The 23,956-nt window shown below is 32.6% G+C and overlaps 1 protein-coding gene across 2 annotated transcripts in view; it reads right to left on the reverse strand.

Moving 5' to 3' along the window:
• LOC145292881 (A disintegrin and metalloproteinase with thrombospondin motifs 16-like) overlaps positions 1-23,956 on the reverse strand; it is a 91,924-nt gene that overhangs the window by 22,852 nt on the left and 45,116 nt on the right. For both annotated transcript variants that reach the window (XM_080139002.1, XM_080139003.1), the window contains exons 6-10: positions 23,182-23,245; positions 19,950-20,027; positions 16,280-16,407; positions 10,514-10,545; positions 2,486-2,591 (exon numbers count right to left, since the gene is read on the reverse strand). In XM_080139002.1, the coding sequence (XP_079995128.1) occupies positions 2,486-2,591; positions 10,514-10,545; positions 16,280-16,407; positions 19,950-20,027; positions 23,182-23,245 (408 nt within the window). The remainder of the gene's footprint in view (positions 1-2,485; positions 2,592-10,513; positions 10,546-16,279; positions 16,408-19,949; positions 20,028-23,181; positions 23,246-23,956) is intronic.

The raw sequence follows: 23,956 nt of genomic DNA on the forward strand, positions 1-23,956 counted from the left end.
ATATCATAATGCTTAGTTTGCCGCACCTAATCACAGCAAAGGTACATAGATCGGTGCCAGATCGGCTCTGTAGTATTTGAGAAAAAGTGGAGCGGGCAGTGAGACAAACAGACAGATTATGAAAAATGTAATATAGATTATACAAAAAATAAAGATCACTCTATGCCTGACTTGTCCGTCAACACTCAGTCATAAGGGTCCAACAGTCTTTATTTTTGAAAGTGATAAAATAATGAGATTATTGTAAAAAAATAAACATATTTCTATGCCTAAATTAGCCACAAAATTTCAAACATAAGATCTAACAGCTTTTATTTTAAAATAGACAGTTATAAACAAACTAGACTTTTAGGCAAAAATTATATCGTATTAAATTAGAATGGGTGTCTTATGCCAAATTGATGGTAGAATATGGTTAAATTTGCATTCATTAAAATAAATACTAATTTCTATTAATCTCTAAATGTGCATGGAATGGATACCATAATAATTAGTTTGCTGCACCTTATCATAACAAAAGTCCATGCAAAATTTCAGCCAGATTGGCCCAGTAATTTCCCAGAAAACTGGAATGAACAGACAAACAGACAGACAAAGAGAGATGTAATATGGACGCTACAAAAATTAACATCACTCTATGTCTGACTTGTGCACTAAGTTTCAGTCATAACATACGGCTTGCATGTGATCACATTTGCACAAGGGGTGGGTGGGTGATGTTATTCCTTTACATGGGGTTGCAGTTACTAAATTTGTGACCTCGCTGAGAGGGCGAAATAGACTTGTGGAGGTTTTGATATCTTGCATATCACCCGTATTTATTAGTATGACGATTTGAAAAGTATACTAAAATGGAATGGCGTCGGCAGTTTTTTTTTTTTTTTTTGCAAAAGAATGTGGGCAGACGTTGAATTCAAAATTGAAGAATGCGTTTATTTTGAGGAAAAACAGCAAGTGAATCACAAGCTGCAAATTGACAATAAATTCCAATAATAAATTTTAACAATATTTAACAGTATTTTTGCTGTGTCTCACTGAGACTATGACTTGACGCTGCCATACAAACCCCAGCAACAGTAGATTTAAATTCATATTGATGATGTCATATACCAGGTTTGAATAAAAAAAAAAATAATAATACTAGTAGTAGTAGTAGTATTAGTAGTAGTAGTGCTGCTGCTTCTAATATTATAACTATTGCTATTAGTATTATTACTACTTGTAGTACTCTTACTACTACTGCTGCTATTACTACTAGTACTATTGTTACATGATAAGGGCTGTCCCCTTTTCATGTAAGTATAAAAATAAAGAGATTTAGTTAAAATGAAAATGGAATAGAATAGACGAAATTCGAACCTCGTAATTTAGGTTTAGAAATAGATTACGAGAGAGAATTAGCAAATGGAATGTAAAAAACAAACCATTGTTTAGCTTAGAGATAAAATAGTTTTAAGAAAAGAATGTGCATTGTCAATTCTGTTATGAAATTAAATTGAGGAATGCAACTATAAGATAATTTAATAAACATGTTTCTAACATATTGGAAATATAGGTTACTGGGAATATAGGTTAAAATTCCTTTTGTAAACAAAGGAAAAAGTTTTGGACACGCATTTCCAGAACACGTGAAAGAAGACACATGTTTTAACATGTGTATGACGTCATGGAAAATGGGAAGTTCTCGATATAGTTAGAAACTTTAGAGTTAAGCAGGGAGAAACAGAGAGAGTCTGGGAGAGAGTCAGAGGGAGTTTGAGGACGACAGATGATAGTCTGAAGTTGGGAATCGAACGTTTAGAAGCGAGACGGTAACCTTTGAAACATAAAATGTGAAACTTTGAATTCCTGGAAGCAAAGCCACCGGCCGGTCCATGGAAATAAACTCATCATGTGTTTTTATAAACGTCGTCTTTGTGTTGTAATTCTACCAAAAAGGTAAAGTGGAAATTGTCATTATATGTCTTCTATATCATGTAGTTTAAAATGTCTTTACATACACAATGTGAACACTAAGACTGTCTCAACACTCAAAGAACTTCTACACTTCTAAGTATGAACATTTTATAGATATGAATCTCTTTATAACACGAACACAGACAAAAACATTCCTCTTAATAAGACTTTCTAAGTCTCTAAGACACACTTTTAATAAGACTCTTATATATATATATATTCTTTTCTTAAAGCTATTTTATCTCTAAGCTAAACAATGGTTTGTTTTTACATTCCATTTGCTAATTCTCTCTCGTAATCTATTTCTAAACCTAAATTACGAGGTTCGAATTTCGTCTATTCTATTCCATTTTCATTTTAACTAAATCTCTTTATTTTTATACTTACATGAAAAGGGGACAGCCCTTATCATGTAACACTATCATTACTGGTGCTATTACTGCTACTACTATTATTACTACAACTAATGCTACTGCTGCTGTTGCTACTACTATTACTACTATTACTACTATTGCTACTGTCGAATTACCTGTGTCCAATTTCGTGAGCAACAACGTGTATTTCTTCAAAACTTCCCAGCACTTTACACAACGAAACACTTTGGGGTGTGCACATGGCGCCTACATTAGCCAATCCTGTAGAAAAAAAAAATGGAAAACTTAACAAAATGAAACAAAAGATGAAAGCTCTGTTCCGTCTGCCTGCTTCCCACCGGACTACAACTTGGATGTCTTCAAGTCCAATGTTAACAAATTCCTAATGAACCGCCCCCTTAAGTAAACATTTCATCAAATCTCCACACTAACGTAATGTACTTGCAATAACCCTTATCCCTGAGTGGCTTCCGGGCCTTGATAAGTGGTGATCAATGTGTAAAAAATAAAAAAAGAAAAAAAAGAAAAACATCTGAATAATTTATTTGTTATTTTCAACCAGAAATTATTAGTAAATGTTGCGATAATGATTTGTAATGCTTATCGAAAGCGGTAAAGAGTGCTGGAGCTCTGAAGAAACTTCCTGTCACCCAGACTCCAGAGAACGTCACTTGTTATTGCTAAATTAGCAATCACTGATAATCACTTGTGTGGAAACTCCGAGTAAGTAAATAATAATAATAATAATAATAATAATAATAATAATAATAATAATAATAAAAATAATAATAATAATAATAATAACTAGTAGAACCCGTGGAAATTCCATGGTAGTTGAAATTTTTTAAAACACATTACAAATAAAATGAATAAAAAATAAGATAAAACAAATAACGAATTTAAAACAATTTATTTAAGAAGTTCTTTTTTAACCTTTTAAAGCTAAAAAAATAATTAAAAAAATTACATTTTTTTAATTAATTTATATTCAATATACAACACATTGTTTTTTTTTTCTGAATAATTTTTAATATGAATTATAAAGGAACAGATATCAATTCACTTGCACATTTTTTAAATTTTAAAAAGAAACTAAAATAAACAAAAACCTACAGTCTCCTCTCAACATGACTTTATTTTTTAAAATCATAAAATAAAATAAAATAAATAAAATAAAATAAAATAAAATAGCCAATTTGAAACCGTAACACAGACACACATGTTTTTGTTTGGAAAATTTTGGAAGAGGAAATGGTTTCAATGATTTTTAACTGATAATGAGCTACTATAAAGGGAGGTAATTCGTTTCTCATTAATTAATGTTTGCGATGATGATGTTTTTTTTTTGTGATACCGGACGTCAGACAAGTAAATTAATATTTAGATAATAATATAGGAGAAATTGGAATCAGAGGAATGACTGGAAAAATACGATGAACAACAATAATGAAAACAGCTGAAATATTAAGGAAAACCCTTGAATGTGGAGACTAACACACATGAACCACAAGTGCAGACCAGGCAAACTGCTGCAGAGACAAAACATGAAGCACTACATGGAACCAAGAACATGGAACCAAGAAGCTGCATACCTATAAGTTATCTAACCCTACCCCCATCCCTCATTACTACATCACTGCCCCCCCCCCAAAAAAAAGAGTGAGACCGAATAGCCAAGTAGAGTCAAGGAGGAAGGAAAGACCAAGAAGTGAGCACTGACCAGACCTCCGCTGGATAAGTGCGAGGAGAACTGAGACCTTGGGGAGGCTTATTGCCACTCAAATTCCAGTGAAAACCAATGGCCGCTGCCAATGAGAAATTAATAGCAAGCAGCTGTTGCGATAACGCAAATTTATTTGCAAATGTTATCAAAAGAGGTGGAGAGTACTGGAAATCTGGGGAGACTTGTTGTCACTCAGCTTCCAGGGAACATCATAGGCTTTTTTCAAGGAGATCTTTGATGACCTGTGTGAAAATTCCTTGTGATCCAATAATAATAAATGGTACAATCACAAACTGACAGCAGTTCTTAAAAACGGAAATCATAAAATCCTATTGGACATGGACGTACAAACAGATGCAACCATCAAAGCAAGGAGACCGAGTGTCATAATAGTTAACAAGAAGGAAAAGTCCTGTCAAATCATAGACTTCGACATTCCAGCAAACCAGAGTGAATATCACGGAGACAGTTAAAGAAATACATGAAACTGGCCAGACAGATGAAAGGGATATGGAAGATGAAGAGAGTGAAGATAACACCAATAATAGTAGGAGTAATATCGAAAAAAACTTTGAAAAAAGAATAGGAGAGATTGGAATCAGAAGAATGACTGAGAAGATACAATGGAAAACAATAATAAAGACGGCTGAAATATTAAGGAAAACCCTTGAATGCAGAAACCAATATACATGAGCTAACGAGTCATAAACTGCAACCAAAGAAACTGTAACAAAAGTAAAACAAAAAGATAAAAGAACACCGCAAGAAATCAAGAAAACTGAAACCATATAATTGTAAGTTAACATCAACTGGCACTACACCAAATAGTCATGAAGGGTTCAGGAGGATGGAAAAACTGAGAAAAAAAGCACTAACTAGGCCTCCACTGGATGGGTATAAAGGGAACTGGAGAAGCTTATTATCACCCAAATTCTAGTGAATACCAACAATCATTGCCAACAAGAAGTTAATAGCAAACGGCTGTTGCGATAACGCAAATTCATTTATAAAGTTTATCGAAAAAGGTGAAGAGTACTGAAAATATGGGGAGACATGTTGTTACTCAAACTCCAGGGAAGACTACCAGTTGTTGTCAGTGAGTAATCTCTGTTGATGAGATGTGTGAGAACTCCTAGTGAGTACAAATAATAATAATGATAAAAAATAAATAATAACAACAAGAGACAACCTCTGTAAGGGTCACTGTGCACATAATTGTGCAGCAAGGGTTGCGCAATCTTCGACCACACCTATCCTAAATCAGCACTGCTTGGGTCCAGTGGCAAGGAGAGGCCCAAGACTGAGTGGAAGCAATGCTGAGATAAGCAGAGAGGACATGCAGCACCTGGAATTCTGAAATAGTCACCCATTTTAGTACTGACCAGGCTCAATATTGCTTAACTTCAGTGATCTGACGGGAACCAGTGTGTGAACGTGATTGTACCATATATAATAATAATAATAATAATAATAATAGTCACTTAGACTCCACGGAAAACCACAGGTTGTTCTTAAAGAGAAATCTTTGATGACATGTGTGAAAACTTCTAGTAAATAATAAGATAATAATGAAAAGCATCATTTTGCCAAATGGTGAAAGATTTGGAGATCCTGATGCAGAAGGCTACAAGTACCTGGGGATACTTGAACTTGACACAATGCTCTGTATTGAAATGAAAGAGAAGACTAAAGAAGTAAATATGGAGAGACTCAAACTGCTCTTGAAATCTTGACTCTTATCGATTCATGGGATGTTGCTGTAATTTGGTACAGTGCAGCTTTTGTAGGATGAGCACAGAAAGAAATGAAACAGCTTGATAGAAACGCACGGAAATTATTCGTCATGATGTGTTACTTGCAGCAGTGGCAAAAAGAGGAAAAGCTAGATAAAAAATCATTGAAAGATAAGCAGAAATACAAGGAAAGAATCGAAGCAGAAAAGATGACTGAGTTGGAAAAAAATTAAACTTCATGATCAGTTTGAGCAAGATTCAAATGCAATTAAATACGCACAATTTTCTGCCTAAAAGTGAATTAAAAAGAGAGAAAGAAAATCTTATATTTGCTGCTCAGGAGCAGACACTAAATACAAATGCAATCAATAAAAACATCTACAGGAAGGACTGTTCTGACGAGTGTGGACTGTGTGGTGTATCTCTTGAAACAATGCCACACATTGTTAGTGCATGTTCTAGATTTGCTCAAAAAGAGTACAAATGGCGCCATGACAAAGTTTGTGCAAATTTGCATTGGAGTTTGTGCCAAAAGTCTGGAATCCAAGTGAGAGACAAGTAGTTCTAACATTCCCAGAAGCGGTAGTGGAAAATGAGGAAGTTAAGATTCTCTGGGATTTCATGGTTCAGTGTGATTGAGAGATAACTCAGAGGAAACGAGATATTGTAGTTGTGAATAAAAAGACAATGAACGTCAAATTGTTGATGTGGCTTGCCCAAACGACATCAGCTTATCAGGCAAGAAGAATGAAAAACTATGAAACTATCAAAAACTGAGAGTGAAGATTGCTCGGTTTTGGAACGAAAAAACTGAGAGTGAAGATTGCTCGGTTTTGGAACGAAAAAACTGAGAGTGAAGATTGCTCGGTTTTGGAACGAAAAAACTGAGAGTGAAGATTGCTCGGTTTTGGAACGAAAAAACTGAGAGTGAAGATTGCTCGGTTTTGGAACGAAAAAACTTCCATTATGCAAATTATCATAGGTGCACTTGGCTCAATTCCAGATGATCTTGAGAAACGGTTGAACTCCTTGCGAATGAAGTACAACATCACCGTACTCCAGAAGTTGGTTCTGCTCGGCACAGCAAACATCCTATGTCAGGTGCTTTGTATCTAATTGACCCTTTGAATATACTCACTAAGTTTGGTGTAAAAACCCGCTATTGCGTGAAAAATTAACTGGGGTAAAGCATCACAACATAATGAAGTTAACAAACAAAATAATAATAAAAATAAAAAAAATAAATAAAAAAATAATAATAATATGATGTCAACTCTTTTAATAGACATATGCATCCAAACAAGAAGACCGGACATGATAATAGTCAATTAGAAGGAAAAATTGCCAAATAGTACATTTCAGCATTCCAGCAGTTCACTGGGTGAAGTTGAAGGAGGCAGAAAAACTAATCAAATACATGGAACTTGTCAAAGAGTTGAAAGAAATATTGAATGTAAATAAGACTACTGTGATATCAATAATTGTGGGAGTACTGGCTACAATTTCAAAACACTTGAAAAACGATTAGAAGAAATTGGAATCAATGGGAAACATAGCACCATGCAAACTATGTACACGAAAAAATCTTAGAGTGCAGAAACCAACCCACGAGACCAGATGACAATGATTAATCACAGGTAAGTAGAAACTCAGGCCAAGACTACTATTGGGATAATTAATCAGAATTGGAAATCGGAAAAATCGGAACTTTTGAGAGCATCAGAATTAGTATCAGAATCATAAAAATTTTAATCTAATTTCCGATTCCAAGAACGGCTTTTAAAATTTTATTTTTTAGACTTCGTTTTCCATTGTTGGTATTAATGATGAAATGATAAATAGTTATTCATTTTAAATGACAGTAAAATTAAAACCAACAGATCATGATTAGAAATTTAGGTAAAAATGGCACTAGAAAAATGGCACAGGTAAAAATGTTGCAAATTTTTACCATAATCCAAAAATTAAAAAAACAAAAAGAAACACTATAAGTAGATACTTCGAAATTTAAAAAGAACTGGAATCAGTAATTGTATTGGAATCGAGAATTGAGAACAGAATCGTTAATTGTATTGGAATCTAAGAAAACACTGGAATCTTTCCATTGATAATGTCAACATTGATGGATACCCTGTAAAATGGCCCTGAATAGTTTGAGAAAATGAAAAAGATGAAGAGAAACAGCACTACCCAGACCTCGATTAGAAGGATATGAAAAGTAATGGAATCTTGATGAGCTTTATTACCATTTAAATTTCAAAGAAAACCACTATATTTATTGGCGACAAATCACCAATAACAACAGATGTGAGAACTCTTAGTGAGTAAATAATAATACTCGTTTTTGTACAGCTATTTAATATAACCTAAAAATAATTATATTATGATGACAGCCCTAACAAGGGAGGCGACTATTGATGATTCAGACAAAGGGAGACAACTTCTTGTACATGCAAGTACACAAACAATTACATAGGGATATATTCAGTTTTCAATATTTTTTACTCTAATTTATAATTGATTTTTGCTGGCAACACGTGGTGAAATATATTTGAAACTACTTAGTGTAAAATGTTATAAAACGAACTACTTTGTCATTAAATGCCATCTGTTCAGCATTATTTTTTTTTTTAAGTGTTATTTATCCACGTAGTATAGCATAGTTATAGTGATATATTATGCTGACAGGGAATAAGGACATATGAAAATAGAAATAGAATTGCTGCAGACACTCGCACAAAATAGTATGATTAAAACAAACGAAATGGATGACAAGTTGAAAAAAAGTGTAGACTCTGTAGAAAAAGAGGCGAGACAGTAAGCCACATCATAAGTAAATGCAGCAATCTGACGAAAAAAGTACTTGACTGGGTTAGATAAGTAATCCACTTGGAACTGTACAAACAGCCACAATTTGAACACCCAAACTAAGGGTTCAACTGCTGACTGAAGGTAGTGTGGTATTAGAAGACAAAGGGAATAAAATCGTTGGGTACATTAAGCATAAAGTCTGCTAAGTTCGACAATTTTCACCTAAAGAAGGTTGGAGGTTACATCAGCTGGAACGTAGTGAAAATAACAACTAAGATAAGAAATAAAAAATAAAGAATAAAAGTGGTAATACAGAGAATAACAATGCATATAGATTCTTATTCATTCCCGGACGAAGCTGGATGTCCCTGCTAGTACATACATAGGTTGATACATACATAGACTGATGTCAATTAACATCATGGTTCGTTTAAAAGATAATCCTAGCTTGGATTATAAACTTACAGACACGACATCTCCATTATAATAATAATAAAGATGTCGTTGTTTATTTATCATTACACCAGTTGACTGGTGTATTAAAAACCCAATACGAAAGGGACCAACAAAAACAGTAATTTTATACTAATGAGTTACCACTTATCAAAGTTAAAAGCTACTCGAGGATAAGAGCTATTGAGATTGTCAGTTGATGATGAACAATATTATGAAAGGATCGGAAAGATTGAATGAGATGGATTATTTAAGAAGACTGTTCGACAAGTATTTACTGAGGTTAGACTGGAGATACAACTGTGTTGTAGTCAACAAAGAAGCAGTCTCATGCTAATGTGTTCCACAAATGGAAAGTTTTTGGAAAGAAATTCTGTTCATGGAAAATCCGATTAGGTTTAAGTACATAGAGGAAGAAAATGAAAGTTCTTTGTATACAACCGGGAAGCAGTCCCCAAAACGTCTCCAAAATGTCTCTTTTTCACCTGAAGAAGATCGGAGGTTACATTAGCTGTGTGGCACTATTTCTCTGTGCCACTGTTTCTAACACACTCTGCAACATGGCCTAGTGGTGATTTGGCTATGTGCGTAGAGATACAAAGAAACGCCTTCCCATAATTCCCTTTCCTAGAGCTCTCCCTCTTTCTGTTCAGGCCGTCATGAAGTGAGCACCATAATTTTTGTCTCTCCGTAAACGAGGGGAGGGGGAGCATCCCCATCCCTCAAAACTAGTTAGGTTAGTTAGCTTTGAAAAGCCTATTGTCCAGTTTTAAATTGTAAAAGTTTTTTTGTAATATATATTGTATCTAATGTAAAATAAATAGTTATGTTCCATATAGTACAATTGTGTCGCGTGTCATCTTTCTTGTGTCTGCCATAAAGGCCCTCATAAATGCCTTCATTGAAACAACGAAGCGGTCCAAAGGACGAAGAAAGAAAATTCCAGTCAGGACGCCACCGAGGTGAAGAGGTCAAGACGTTTCTTGGGAGAAGAAAGAGCCATACAGCACATCCAACATCTCATGTATGCTTTTCTTCTTATAGACCCTAATGACGGCCATCTTCATATCTTCCCGAGACCACTTTAAGACATTTAGTGTAACACGTGAAGCCAGTCACACCTCAGTGACCGGCTGATAGTGTTATAGCTACAACATTGTAAGAATAACACTGAAGATGAGAACAGTAATCTAAATAACTCAAAATAATACAAATTATCAATCCTCATCTAAAAAATTTGGAACTTAAACATTTAAATTAATGTTATTCAATCAAAAGTGAAGGTTAAAAAGATATGAAAGTGTCAGAAGAAGAGTTGGTCAAATGACACGTGTTGACCGCATAGGCAAGGGGAGACGATCGTAACGAATAGAACGTTAGAGAGATCTAGAGTTTTGCGAATGACGAACACGGTTTCAACAGATTTTGAAAGATGAAGCAGGAGGTGTATTAAATTGACTTACCCACAGTTGAAGGAATATCAGATATATTGTGTCTGTAACGAAAAGGTTAAAGTAAAATACAGAATTTAATATCTTATACACAAAGTAAAATCAGTCTACCCCCTACATCATTTGTGTGCAATTAACTTCGGTGGCACAAGGCACGAGAATAAATCTGTTCAGTTAGTGATTTTTGCCACATATTGGTCTACGTTATTAGAAAACAAAATTTTACTGTTGATCTCTCTCTTCGATTTTAATATTTAGTCCTGCTCGAGTTTTAAAATTGTCATACATAAAGGAAGACAGAAACTTTTCACTCGTACACACAGATATACTTCCACGGTTACCATGTACACATGTAAACGTCTTGTAAAACACATACTTAAACAAAATCATTATTATTGTTGCGTATTTCAATTTTGGTATTGTAAATTAAATCCGCTATTAATTTAGAGGAACAGTTTCTCTCCATACACATTTGGTTTGTAAGACGTATTTTCATTGGATAATCCAAATTAAAAAAAAAACATTTGGCCAATCGCTGCATTGTTTACTCAACCACAGTTAAACCGTAACCTAGACATGTTCCATTATTTAGACGAAACACAGTAAGTTCCGTTAAACATAAATTTATATTAAATATTTTATTATTATAATTGCAATGTTATTTACTATGTAGAACTCGAAAGAATGAAAGAAACGTGCTTTCTCCTCAAATCAAGTAGCAAGTTGTCCTAGACAGACACACGTACAAATAATATTAATTAGGCAAATAATAATAATAGGCAAATAATAATTAATTAATTAATTAATTAATAATAATAATAATAATAATAATAATAATAATAATTTCTTTGATTTAACCTATGTAACATCTTTGTTTGAAATTCTCAACAAAAACAGGAAAAAAACCCCCCTCAAAAAAGCAAAAAGTTCATTTAGAGATAAGTTTAATAGGTATTGTTTTCTGTCGGGAATGTCGTTGTAAATGAAATTCTATTCGAAGAACTGAAATCTCTTACCCCAAATAATAATACCTATAAGTAGCCTCCCCCCATAACCCATGCGAAAAACTGGTGTATCTGTTCATTCACAACCCTGCTAAATATAAGCAGAATTCACCATCACCAGCAGACTATGTAGGCTGATCTTAGTGATTCACCAACTAATGCATCCTGAATGCGTTAGGGTTGAACGCGAAAACGCCAGTACTACTTGGTTAAAAAGAATATTATGTGAGGAGTATCCATTTTTTGAAGCATTCATGGAGACTCTTTTCTTTTGTTTGGTTTGCCTGAATAATCGGAATAAGCAAGGAAGAAATAGTTTACTTATTTGTTTCATATATTTTAATTTGTCTTTCTTTGATTTTTCCTCTACTAATCATATTTCGTTTGGAGTATAAGAACATAACTGTCTTACCTACCTATATTTATTCACGAATCTTTGTAATTTAGTCACACAGTCTATAATTTTTAATCTGCACCTTACTTAGTTACTGAATTTGCTTTAGTATTTTATTCTTATGTGAATATAAAAGAAAAAAGGGGGGGAACTAATTATCAACGGGGGGGGGGGGACTAAGACCACTCATTCTCTTCATTGCTAGTGACTATGCGCACCCGTGTAAGGGAGACCTATCTTCAAATTTCCCTTACAGAAGACAAATTTCTACTTATACAAAGTACAAAACTTAGTCTTTCTTTGTCCTCGTCTTTGTATCGTCTGTTCATGTTTAATGTGCGTGTGAGTGCACAGTGCCTCTCACCTATGTGACAGGTAAACACTACTATCCCTCTGACAGAACCACAGGTAAAACAATTCTGAGTTTGGTGTTGCCACAAACACCACAACATGAAATATGCAACTCACAAATAAGATGCAATGTGGGACCCAGAAGAAAGTCTTGGGTGTCATAAATGGCAGGTTCTCCCTCAGTGGCCAACATGGGGGGGGATTCAGTCGTCATTCTGTGACTGTTGGCTCCTCTTCTAATTTCAGAAACAACTTTATCACCGACACAGAACACGTAAGTATCCCCTCTAATTTCAGGTACCAAAACAATACAGATAAAACACCAGGCGAAACAAAGTAATCAACACAAACCCAAAAACCAAAGGAAGAAATGGATAAAAAAAGAGAATAGACTGGTAATAGAATGCTAGTACAGAAGTCATCCCAAAAGACCCAGGATATCACAAACGGATGAAAGAGTTATGGGAGATGCCCAGTGACTGCCATACATCAGAACAGCAGACCAAGCGAAACTTATCACCAAAAGAAGCTGGCTTTCAAATCTAGAACCGAATGAAATACAACAAAAGACACATGACGGAACTGACGAAGAAAAGCCTCTTGATGGAGTTCCAAACATAGGAACTCCGGAGGCAGAAGACCTGCAAAACTGGGATACAAGAAACATGGAGACAGAGATCTTTGAAAGAACAGAACTTAACAAAATGAATCAACTGAAGTAGAAAACATCAGGAAACTTAACGAAACGAGGACAAAACAAAGCTTCCATCCTTAAGAAACCAAGAGTGAAAAAAACTGAAAACTGAAACAGAGAAGGTGAACAAACTCCTCCCATACATCTCAACAGAGACCATTACAGATCTAAACAATTTAATCTATGCAGGGGCCTAGACAGTAAGTATAAAGTTTAAAGTAGAAAAATAGATGGAAAAAGAAAAAGGACCAACAAAATCTGAATGGGAATTGAGACTGAAAACCCAGATCAACAAACTAAAGAAAGAAGTCAAAGCAATAAACAAGATGAAAACAACTAGAAGAGGATGGAAAAGTAAAAATGTGACCAGCAAGGAGAGACTCAACAAGAAACAAGAAGAATTAAAGCAAAAAAAAAAAAATAGCAGCAAAAGAAGCAAGATGATACCGATACAAATCTGAACAGTGCAAGCAAAACAGGAAACAGGACCTTTGAAAATAATGAAAACTAATTCTACCAAAATGTAAACGGAGGAAAAACAAAAAAAGAACAACCAAACTTGAAAGAAACGAAACACTCCAGATATGAGAAGAACGAAAGAATCATAACAGAAAAGCAGAATGGCTGAAAGAAATGAAAGAAGTCACAGCAAATCGAAAAAGGAACAAAAAATGAAATCAGCAAGGAAACTCTCAAGACAACTTTCCGAAAAATGGCCAACTGAAGAGCACCAGGTCATGACGAATACATGCCTATTGGTTTAAGAATTTCACAACACTACATTAAAGGCTAGTTCAGAACCTGGAAAGATGCATCCACAAAGCACATGTATCAGAATGGATTACCAAAAGGTAGAACCAAACTGGTGCAAAAAGACACAGAAAAAGGGACCATCCCCAGCAACTACAGGCCTGTTTACCTACAATGTGGAAAATAAAAGATAACCTGTTTACCAACAATGTGGAAAATAAAAGATAACCTGTTTACCTACAATGTGGAAAATAAAAGATAACCTGTTTACCAACAATGTGGAAAATACTAATTACACAACTGAGGGAACAAATTTATCATTCCCTTCATAACCGTCGACTACTCCTAGAGTATAATAGGTCATGTGTTCCTTTCTCCCCCATTCACAGCAAAAACGCGTCTTCCTACTGCCACCTTTCCTTTCTTCTTCTTTGCATATAAAACTAAACATAGTATCAAAGGGCTGCTTCCCAATTGACTACAGCATAGTCGTTTTCAAATCCAATAGTAAAAATTCTTGTTGAATCGTCCTCTAAAATAATCACATTTTTCCCAGTTTCAATCATCGTCTCATATGCTGTTTTCTATCAACTGACACACTTAATGACCGACGAAGCCTCTAACAGTAGTGCAAGGTTGCACCATAATAAAAGAAAAAAGAAAAAATACTTTAAGTAAAAGATAAATGGCACAAGTGCACTTTAACTCGCCATAAGTTTTATTTTTGTTTTAATTTTCGTAAGAGTTATACTAGCAGAAAGGGGAAACAATCCAAAATTAATTTTATTATTCTAATCAAACTTTTCTGGTAATTCAAAACAAGTTCAATAAAGTAACAAAGTAATCCAACCAAAACATTTTTTTTACTGAAACATTTATTGAATTAATTTAAATTGTAAAATTAAAAAAAAAAAATTAATTTGAAAATTTACCAATAAAATGTAATATTCTATATTTAAAAATAATTATTTGTAAAATAAATTATTTTTAAAATAATTTTTTTTAAATAAATAATTTTTAGAATTAATGGTTTTTAAATAAATAATTTTTTAAATAAATATTTAAAAAAATAAATAACTTTTTAAATAAATAATTTTAAAAATAAATATTTTAAAAAATAAATAGCTTTTTTAAATAAATAATTTTTGAAATAAATAATTTTTAAAATAAATAGTGTTTTTAAATAAATAGTTTTTGAAATAAATAGTTTTTGAAATAAATATTTTTAAATGCACAAATAAAATATAACATTAAGTTTAGAATACTACAATAGGGTTGGAATGTATTTTATTTTCATATAACTTTCTTTTTTGTTGAAAAAGATTGGTGCTTGTTCAGATAGAGTCGACAAATAGATTTTTTAAATATGTTATTTTCAGCAAAAACAATGTTACATACTTAATTGTTGTGTCGAAAATATTAATATATCCAAAAATTACGAAAATTCATTGAAAAAAAAACTGCTATTGTGTTTTAGTAAAATAGAGTCTATCGCTATAGAAACAAATATTGCAGCCATGAACAAGTAATCTAAAATATGCGCTCCGAGTTATGTCCCCTATGTGTAGACTCTTATTGCCTACTTTATAATGTCTAAGAAAAATACAATTTTACAGAATATTCCGTAAAAAATTACTTTTAACTATAAATAACTTTCTACTCAGTGAATTTTCGGAATTTTAAAATATATTGCAATTTTCGATATGCAAATTAAGAAAGTAGTATTGTTTTTGCTTAAAACGACATATTAAAAAAAATCGATTTGTCTATCTTAACAAGCACCAAAAGATAATTTATTTAATTAAATAAAAGTCTTAAGAATTATAGCAGTTATTTTAGAATATTGGGGAAAAATATTTTGAATTGTCTTTCCTTTTCATCAGTATCACTCTTCTGAAAAAAAGTGCACTTGTGTAAAAAATAAATAAATAAATTAATAATGATAATAATAATAATAATAATAATAATAATAATAATAATAATAATAATAACTAGCGGGACCTGTGGAAATTCCACAACGGACTCTTCCATTTGTAATATATTGATGTTGGCATTCTGTGCGTTTTCAGCGTAAATGGAGACACCCTGAAATTATTGTAGTTTTTTTGTTGACACTGCTAAAGTATTTATCTAAGCTAGTAGGGACGCCCAGCATAACCAAGCCGTACAATACGCTTAAATATGATCTTTTAATTCATGCAGATTTCATATATATTATTGTAGATTCAATTATTTTTTTTATCAATTCTTATATATTATAAATTTGTCGTTTCAAAAATTAAAATATGCATCCATATGACTTGGGTGCATAAGCTTGAATCGAAACCGAAACCAAAACTTATGAAGAATTCTTAGTTAAATTATTTATAAATAAAATTAGATGACTTGAGTGCCATCAGCTATAATCGAAACCGAAACCAAAACTTATGAAGAATTCTTGGTAAAATTATTTATTACAAGAAATGGAAGGTCATAACAATTAAACAACAGTCACTCGGAAGGAGAAAGATGTAAGCGTGATACACAAAGGAACACACACGCTATCGTATTAATATATAGATAATAAAAAAATGAGTAAAACTTACTTTGAAAACATGACAACATGATCGGCGTTTTCGACGCTTTCGTGTTCAGCAAGAAAGTTCAGAGTGAGTGAGCCGTTAAGATAATCGCGCGTTGTAATATTTCCATATTGATAAAGAGACGTGCTATCCTGCAATGAAAAGAAACAATAAGCGCTGATTAAGTTCTACAATAATAGATATTTTGATCTTTTGTAGAAGAGCCCCGCCACTAATAGAAATATTATTTTAGCAATAAATAAATAAATAAAAAAATAGGTACTTAATGCAGAATAAAAATCGTGCTATATTTCTGGGCAATTTATGTAAAACGCCAAAAGGTGCCGAAACGCTGAACCAATGAAATAGTCATGATCTTCCAATTAAATAATATATATATACCATTCGGTACGGACCCGACAATGGAAGATCAGATAACAAATAAAACGTGGATTTATAAGATAAAATATCCAACTTTGATCGCCCTTTTGGGGCCCGTGGCGCAAACGATAGAGATGTTGAATCTCTATGGTTCCAGGTGAGCATTGCCTGAAGATAGCAGTATCAATCCTACCCAAAGCTGGGCAGAGGTTTACTTGGCGAAAACGTGGTGAGACAACAACAACTATGGGAGGCAGTAATTAGTGAGGATGCAGTTAGGAGGTTCAGAGTTCCTATCCGTCGCGGTTACCACTTGACAAAGGCCAGAGGAATAGTTGGCCGAAACGTCATGAAACAACAACTAAAAAAAGATGAGGATAATAGTCCGCAATAAAATAAATTAATAAAATAAAACTACTTGATCAATTAACGTGATTTTTGGAATATGATCTTTTCGATTATTCTAGTTGATAGGAGCATCCTAATTCACACCAGCCGCTTACATCTCAATGACTTGTTTAGTGTGAATTAAAGTATTTTTTAAGAAAACCAGTTAGGAGAGAACCTGACGTTTTGAACGATCTTCTTTATTGTTGACTTGCGAGGTAGGGGAGGGCGACCTTGCCGGGTCGTAAATTATACTTAAATATATTTTAATTCGTGCAGATTACGTATTTATTATTACAAAGCCAATTCTCTCTCTCTCTCTCTCTCTCTCTCTCTCTCTATATATATATATATATATATATATATATATATATATATATATATACACACACACACACACACACATATATATATATATATATATATATATATATATACACACACACACACACACACACACACACACACACACACACACACACACACATATATATATATATATATATATATATATATATATATATATATATATATATATATATATATATATATATATAATTACTGATTTCAAAAGTTAACAAACTGACTTGGGTGACATCAGCTAGAATCAAAGGCAACACATTTTAGCAATCCAGTCGCATTCTCTGCCGATGGAGTTAACTCGATAGATAAGAAAATTTAAAATTAAAACAGTCCAAACTATCGATGAATTTGTGCAAAACTAACAGAAATATGTCGGCAAGTTGAAACGAATATTTTGCATTTCAACTTGCCGACATATTTCTGTATGCGTTATTCATCCATCCAAACAAAGAGTTCACTTATTCTAAACCATCCTTAGTGTATGGTTACTATTTCCTGTTAATTTCAGTGTTATGTGAGTTTAAGAGTTTCTCGGTTACATATTTACACGCATTCAGACACACGCACGTACATACACCTTCTGTGTTATTTGTATAGATTGTAAGATTTAAATAAAAATGCAAAAAAAACAAAAAACAAAAACAAAAAAACAAAAAACAAAGAAGATTCCTTACTTTATTTTTTGCTTGTTTAAAATTCTGATTCATTTGAAATTGCTAAAATGTACGATCCTAACAATCTGTGCGAAGTTCAAGAAGAGCATGCTCTAATAAAGAATCATCATAGGGAGGCGATGGTGGCTCAGTGGTTAACGATGCAGCCTGACAATCTAGGTGTGCCAAGTTCGAACTCAGTTCGTTCCACAGAAACACTTTCACTTAGGAACGTTGTCAATCTTCACATGGTCCCTCCCGCAAGTACTCAATTATCGATGCCAACAAAAATCATCATCATAATGAATGTTGAGAAAAAACCCAACAATAACCAAAGCAAAAGCATCAAGAAATAGGAACAAATACATTGAGGATATTGCCAAAGCTGCTGCAAAGAAGGTGGGCTGCCTCTCCTGTGCTGTTACAATTACCTGATAGTATTCTAGATCTCTACAAAGCCACTTTTTGAATTGGAAGCCATGTTTGATTTCAGAAGAGTTTCCAATGGGTAGCTATTCTGTACAAGTCCTGGACATGAAGAATTTTCAGTGGATATAAACATCAAATCTGTTGCCAAGGCCGCTGGAAAAATGGTGGGATATTTTTATCGATCCGGTAGATATCTCTCTGCTGATGCTATTCTCTATCTATATAAGAGCCAGGCATGTCCAAGGATGGAATACTGTTGCCACATCTGGGCAGGAGCTGCTAGAAAGGACTTGGCCTGCCTTGATAGAGTTCAAAATAGACTTCGTAGCCTCATAGTAGATGTCCTTTTCTCTTCCTTGCAACCTCTATCTCACAGAAGAGATGTTGCGAGTCTGTCTCTTATGTATCGTTATTTTCATGGAAAGTGTTCGACTGAGCTTCAATCTATGGTCCCCCCCCTCGCCAAACTTTCACAAGAAACACTCGCCTAGCTGTAAACACTATCAATAATTCCCCCCACTCTTTATCTGTGCCTAAACCTAAACGTAGATTCCATGAACAAAGCTTCTTTCTTAGAACTGCATGCCTGTGGAATTGTCTTCCGTTTTCCTGCTTTCCGGTTGACTACAATATGGTTGTGTTCAAGTCTAAAGTAAATAAGTTCTTGATGAGTCGTTCCATATAAGTTATTAAATTTACCAAATTTTCATTACTAATGATTACTATATTGTCCAATTTCTACTGTACACTCTTTAACCCTTATCCTTGAGTGGCCTCTTGGCCTTGATAATGTGGTGATGCCTTTGTAAAAAAAAAAAAATATATAATTTTGCAGGCAAAGAGCAAAAGATCCTTCTCATGTTGACAAATATGTGCTTGAATGCTAAAAGATTCAATATTTTTATGGAGCAATTCTGGTTTCTGATTGGTTGATAGCAGAACGTGGCTCAATTTGATCCGTCAGTTCCTATCAGCAGCATCTATAAGTAGGATCTTCCAACTTTCAGTGATTATACTCTCATATCAAAAATATTGCGACGCCACTATTCTCCCATATATAGACCATTTTTATCACATCTGGATAGGTACATCTATCACTAGCTTCTCCCTCTAGAACAGGGTTCAAAAACGAGTCTCAAATCTAATAGGTCTCACATTATCGGTCAGGTTCCAATGTCTCCTTCTTCTTGTCATAATTTTGCATCCCTGTACCTTCTACTCTTTATTCTCTCGGACTGCTACACTTTGGAATCTCCTCCCTGTTTCCTGATTCCTTTATTGCACTAACATGCAGAAGTTTAAATATAATGTGAATGGACATCTCGCTACTCAACTCCCCAAAATCTCCTGTTAGAAATGATCTCAAACAGTAGTCCCTTACGTCCAAGTGGCAGTACACCTTGTTATAGGTGAAAAAGAGTTAAAAAAAAAAAGTCAAAGAAAAAAATAAAGAGATGATTTAATGGTAAATTATTTCTTACCGGTTCAACAATGAATCCGATCAAATTTACTCCGAAGCTCGCACCTGTTGTGTTGATGTTATTATACAGCAGATTGACCTGATTTGAAAAAGAAATAAAAAATCATCATCATCATCATCATCATCATCATCATCATCATCATCATCATCATCATCATCATACAGCAGATTGACCTGATTTGAAAAAAAAACCCATCATCATCATCATCATCATCATCATCATCATCATCATCATCATCATCATCATAATACAGCAGATTGACATGATTTGAAAAAAAAAATACACACATAGAAAGTGTTAAATTACCTACACGACAACCTTTGGCAAACTTTTGATAAGTGGACTGAATCCACACTTTTTTTTTCAGAACCATAATACTCTTTCAGAGTTACAATGCTTTTTCCAAAATTGAAAAAAACAAACTTTTCAAAACTAAAATAATATCTGAAGAGAAATATAATCGAAATCAAAATCGAAATCGAAATCGAAATCATCATCATCATCATCATCATCATCATCATCATCATCATCATCATCATCATCATCATCATCATGTCTGTCCATCCCACTTTGTCTCGGAAACTACTGTGCCGATTTGGCTGAAATTTTGGTATGGATCATTTTTATGATAAGATGCAGCGAGCTAAGTATTATGATATCCGTTTAATGCACAGTTAAGGATTAACAAGGATTAATAGGGATTAGTATTTAATGCAAAAATGAATACAAATTTAATCAAATATTCAACCATTAATATGGCATAAATCACTCATTCTAAGTCAATGTATTATGCCCATTTTTAATAGGCAATATATATATATATATATATATATATATATATATATATATATATATATATATATATATATGCATATATATATATATATATATATATATATATATATATATATATATATATATTAGTATATGAGTATATACATAAATTAGTTAATACAACTAATATATTTATTTTATTAGGTTGGCGCTAAAATAATATCGTTTTTTCTTATATATATCTAATTAAAAACGGCATTATTTTTGCACCAACTTAATAAAATAAATAAAACTAACCTAATAGAATAAATAAAACCAACCTAATAAAATAAATAAAACCAACCTAATAAAATAAAATAAATAAAACCAACCTAATAAAATAAATAAAACCAACCTAATAAAATAAAATAAATAAAACCAACCCAATAAAATAAATAAAACCAACCCAATAAAATAAAATAAATAAAACCAACCCAATAAAATAAATAAAACCAACCTAATAAAATAAAATAAATAAAACCAACCCAATAAAATAAATAAAACCAACCTAATAAAATAAATAAATAAAACCAACCTAATAAAATAAAATAAATAAAACCAACCTAATAAAATAAAATAAATAAAACCAACCTAATAAAATAAAATAAATAAAACCAACCTAATAAAATAAATAAAACCAACCTAATAAAATAAAATAAATAAAACCAACCTAATAAAATAAATAAAACCAACCTAATAAAATAAAATAAATAAAACCAACCTAATAAAATAAATAAATAAAACCAACCTAATAAAATAAAATAAATAAAACCAACCCAATAAAATAAATAAAACCAACCCAATAAAATAAAATAAATAAAACCAACCCAATAAAATAAATAAAACCAACCTAATAAAATAAAATAAATAAAACCAACCTAATAAAATAAAATAAATAAAACCAACCTAATAAAATAAATAAATAAAACCAACCTAATAAAATAAATAAATAAAACCAACCTAATAGAATAAATAAAACCAACCTAATAAAATAAATAAAACCAACCTAATAAAATAAATAAAACCAACCTAATAAAATAAATAAAACCAACCTAATATTAATAATTATTTAGTTTTCTTATTTTATTTGCTCCTCAAAAGAGATTCGACACAAAGCCAAGTGTTAAGTTAAAAAACTAGTGTGCTAGAATTAGTGAACCTTGACCCTAAAAAATGCCTGAGCAGTCTCGTAACGATTAATGGTGTTGATTGTAATCAGTTGTAATTGACAATCTCTTGGAGGGTGACGGTCCAATCCTTACTACGGGCAAGAAGAATAACATAATAATTAATTAACACTTCTACTCCACATGATTTCAGAATCCATTTTGAACTCTGTCGAGCCAACAAAGAGTTTTCAGAGCTGCAATTCCACAAACGTGGCAATAATACTCCATTTAAGATCATATCTGGTTTTTATATCAGTAAAGGATTGTATCAGTTGGGTACTTTCTCGAGCGATAGAATGATCCAATCATTTTTTCCTGCAGCAGATTAAACGATATTTCAGCTTTTTTTTTTTTTTAGATGAAGATTGATATTTTATATTATTTGGATCATTCGGACTACTGTTCTCACATGAACCTGTGGCGCATCGGATAAAGTGCTATGTTAATCACTTTTGAGAGATGGTCTTCTAGAGGTTGATGGTCTAATCGTGAGTACAGACGATACTAAGAATATAATTATGAATTACAAAAGTTTTCTACCCGTTAACATAAGCAATCTATTCCAGCAAATTAAATAAAGGGTTCCGTTCCAAATTCTGTACAGATTTCCAAGTTCAACAAATGAATCTGACAAAGGTTGGAGGTTACATCAGCCGAAACGTTGTGAGACTAATATCCAAAATAAGAATAGTAGTCTGAATAATCAAAATAATGCAATTTGGATGCAAATCTTCCATTTTACGTCTGGAGTGAAAATCAGTCCTAGCAGAGTATCAAAGCAAGAAGCTTCCTCAAGCCATTCATTTCAACTGGGGGAAAATAGGGATTCGAGCGTTGATGGGGAAAGGAGGAAAACTTAGTTTTTAAGGTGTTCAAATAATCCCCTCCTATCGTACCATTTGCTTCATACCCAAAGAAAGAAATCAACAAAAATTAATCAGCAGTGCCCTTCGAGGTGCTGGTTAGGGTTAGGGTTAAAAAAAAAATAACCATTCATAATAATTACAACAACTAAAGAGCAAAATATAGTATCTGTTCTGATTCTATATTTCTTTTTTATTCTGTCCATTATTACTGAATGAGGAATCCTTCTGGACTGAAACAATTTATATTTTTGTTTCAATCCAGAGTGCTCCTTATGATGGGAGCTTGGTTTACCCCCCACACACACACACACATATAAAGCCGCCCTTGAGTCTAACTTTGCCCTCGTGGAAGATAAATAAATAGAAACAACAAACAATACTTACACCCCAGAATACGTGTGTGTAATATATTTTCAGCTTTTTGATGCGTTCTTCGTCTGTTAAGTCTCTGAAAAAGCAGAAATAAATAAACAAACAAAATAAAATAAACTGAAATGAAATGAAATAAATAATTAAAAAATATCAAAAATACTTAAAAAATATTAAAAATACTTAAAAAATATCAAAAATAATTAAAAAAAATATCAAAAATAATTAAAAAATATCAAAAATAATTAAAAAATATCAAAAATAATTAAAAAATATCAAAAATAATCAAAAATATCAAAAATAATTAAAAAATATCAAAAATAATTAAAAAATATCAATAATAATTAAAAAATATAAAAAATAATTAAAAAATAAAATATGCTAGAAATTGACATTGGTCATCACCGCAAAAAATGATCATGAAAGATCTGGAAGGATGGAAATATCGAGGACGGAAAACATCATCCAGACTTCTAGAAAGATGCGGAGACTTCTGGGATGTGGAAGAGACTTATGAATCAAAGAGTGTTGGACTTTTATAACTGAAAGTTGGTGGACAAGTCAAACATGCACAGAAATTTATTCTTACCAAAATATGGTTGGATTGTTATCGAATTTTTGATCCCTAACAAGGCATATCGCCAGTTGGACGTAAGGGGCTACTATTCCAAACCATGCCTAGGAAAAATTAACAAGATGTTGGTTTACATTACGTTTAAACTTCTGCATATCAGTACAGTCAATGAAGCAGGTAACATGAAGGGAATTCCAGAGTCTAGAGGTTTGAAGG

The sequence above is a fragment of the Euprymna scolopes genome, chromosome 14 (genome assembly GCF_053919585.1).
Source record: "Euprymna scolopes isolate OS-2025 chromosome 14, ASM5391958v1, whole genome shotgun sequence".
Taxonomy (NCBI): Eukaryota; Metazoa; Mollusca; class Cephalopoda; order Sepiida; family Sepiolidae; genus Euprymna; species Euprymna scolopes.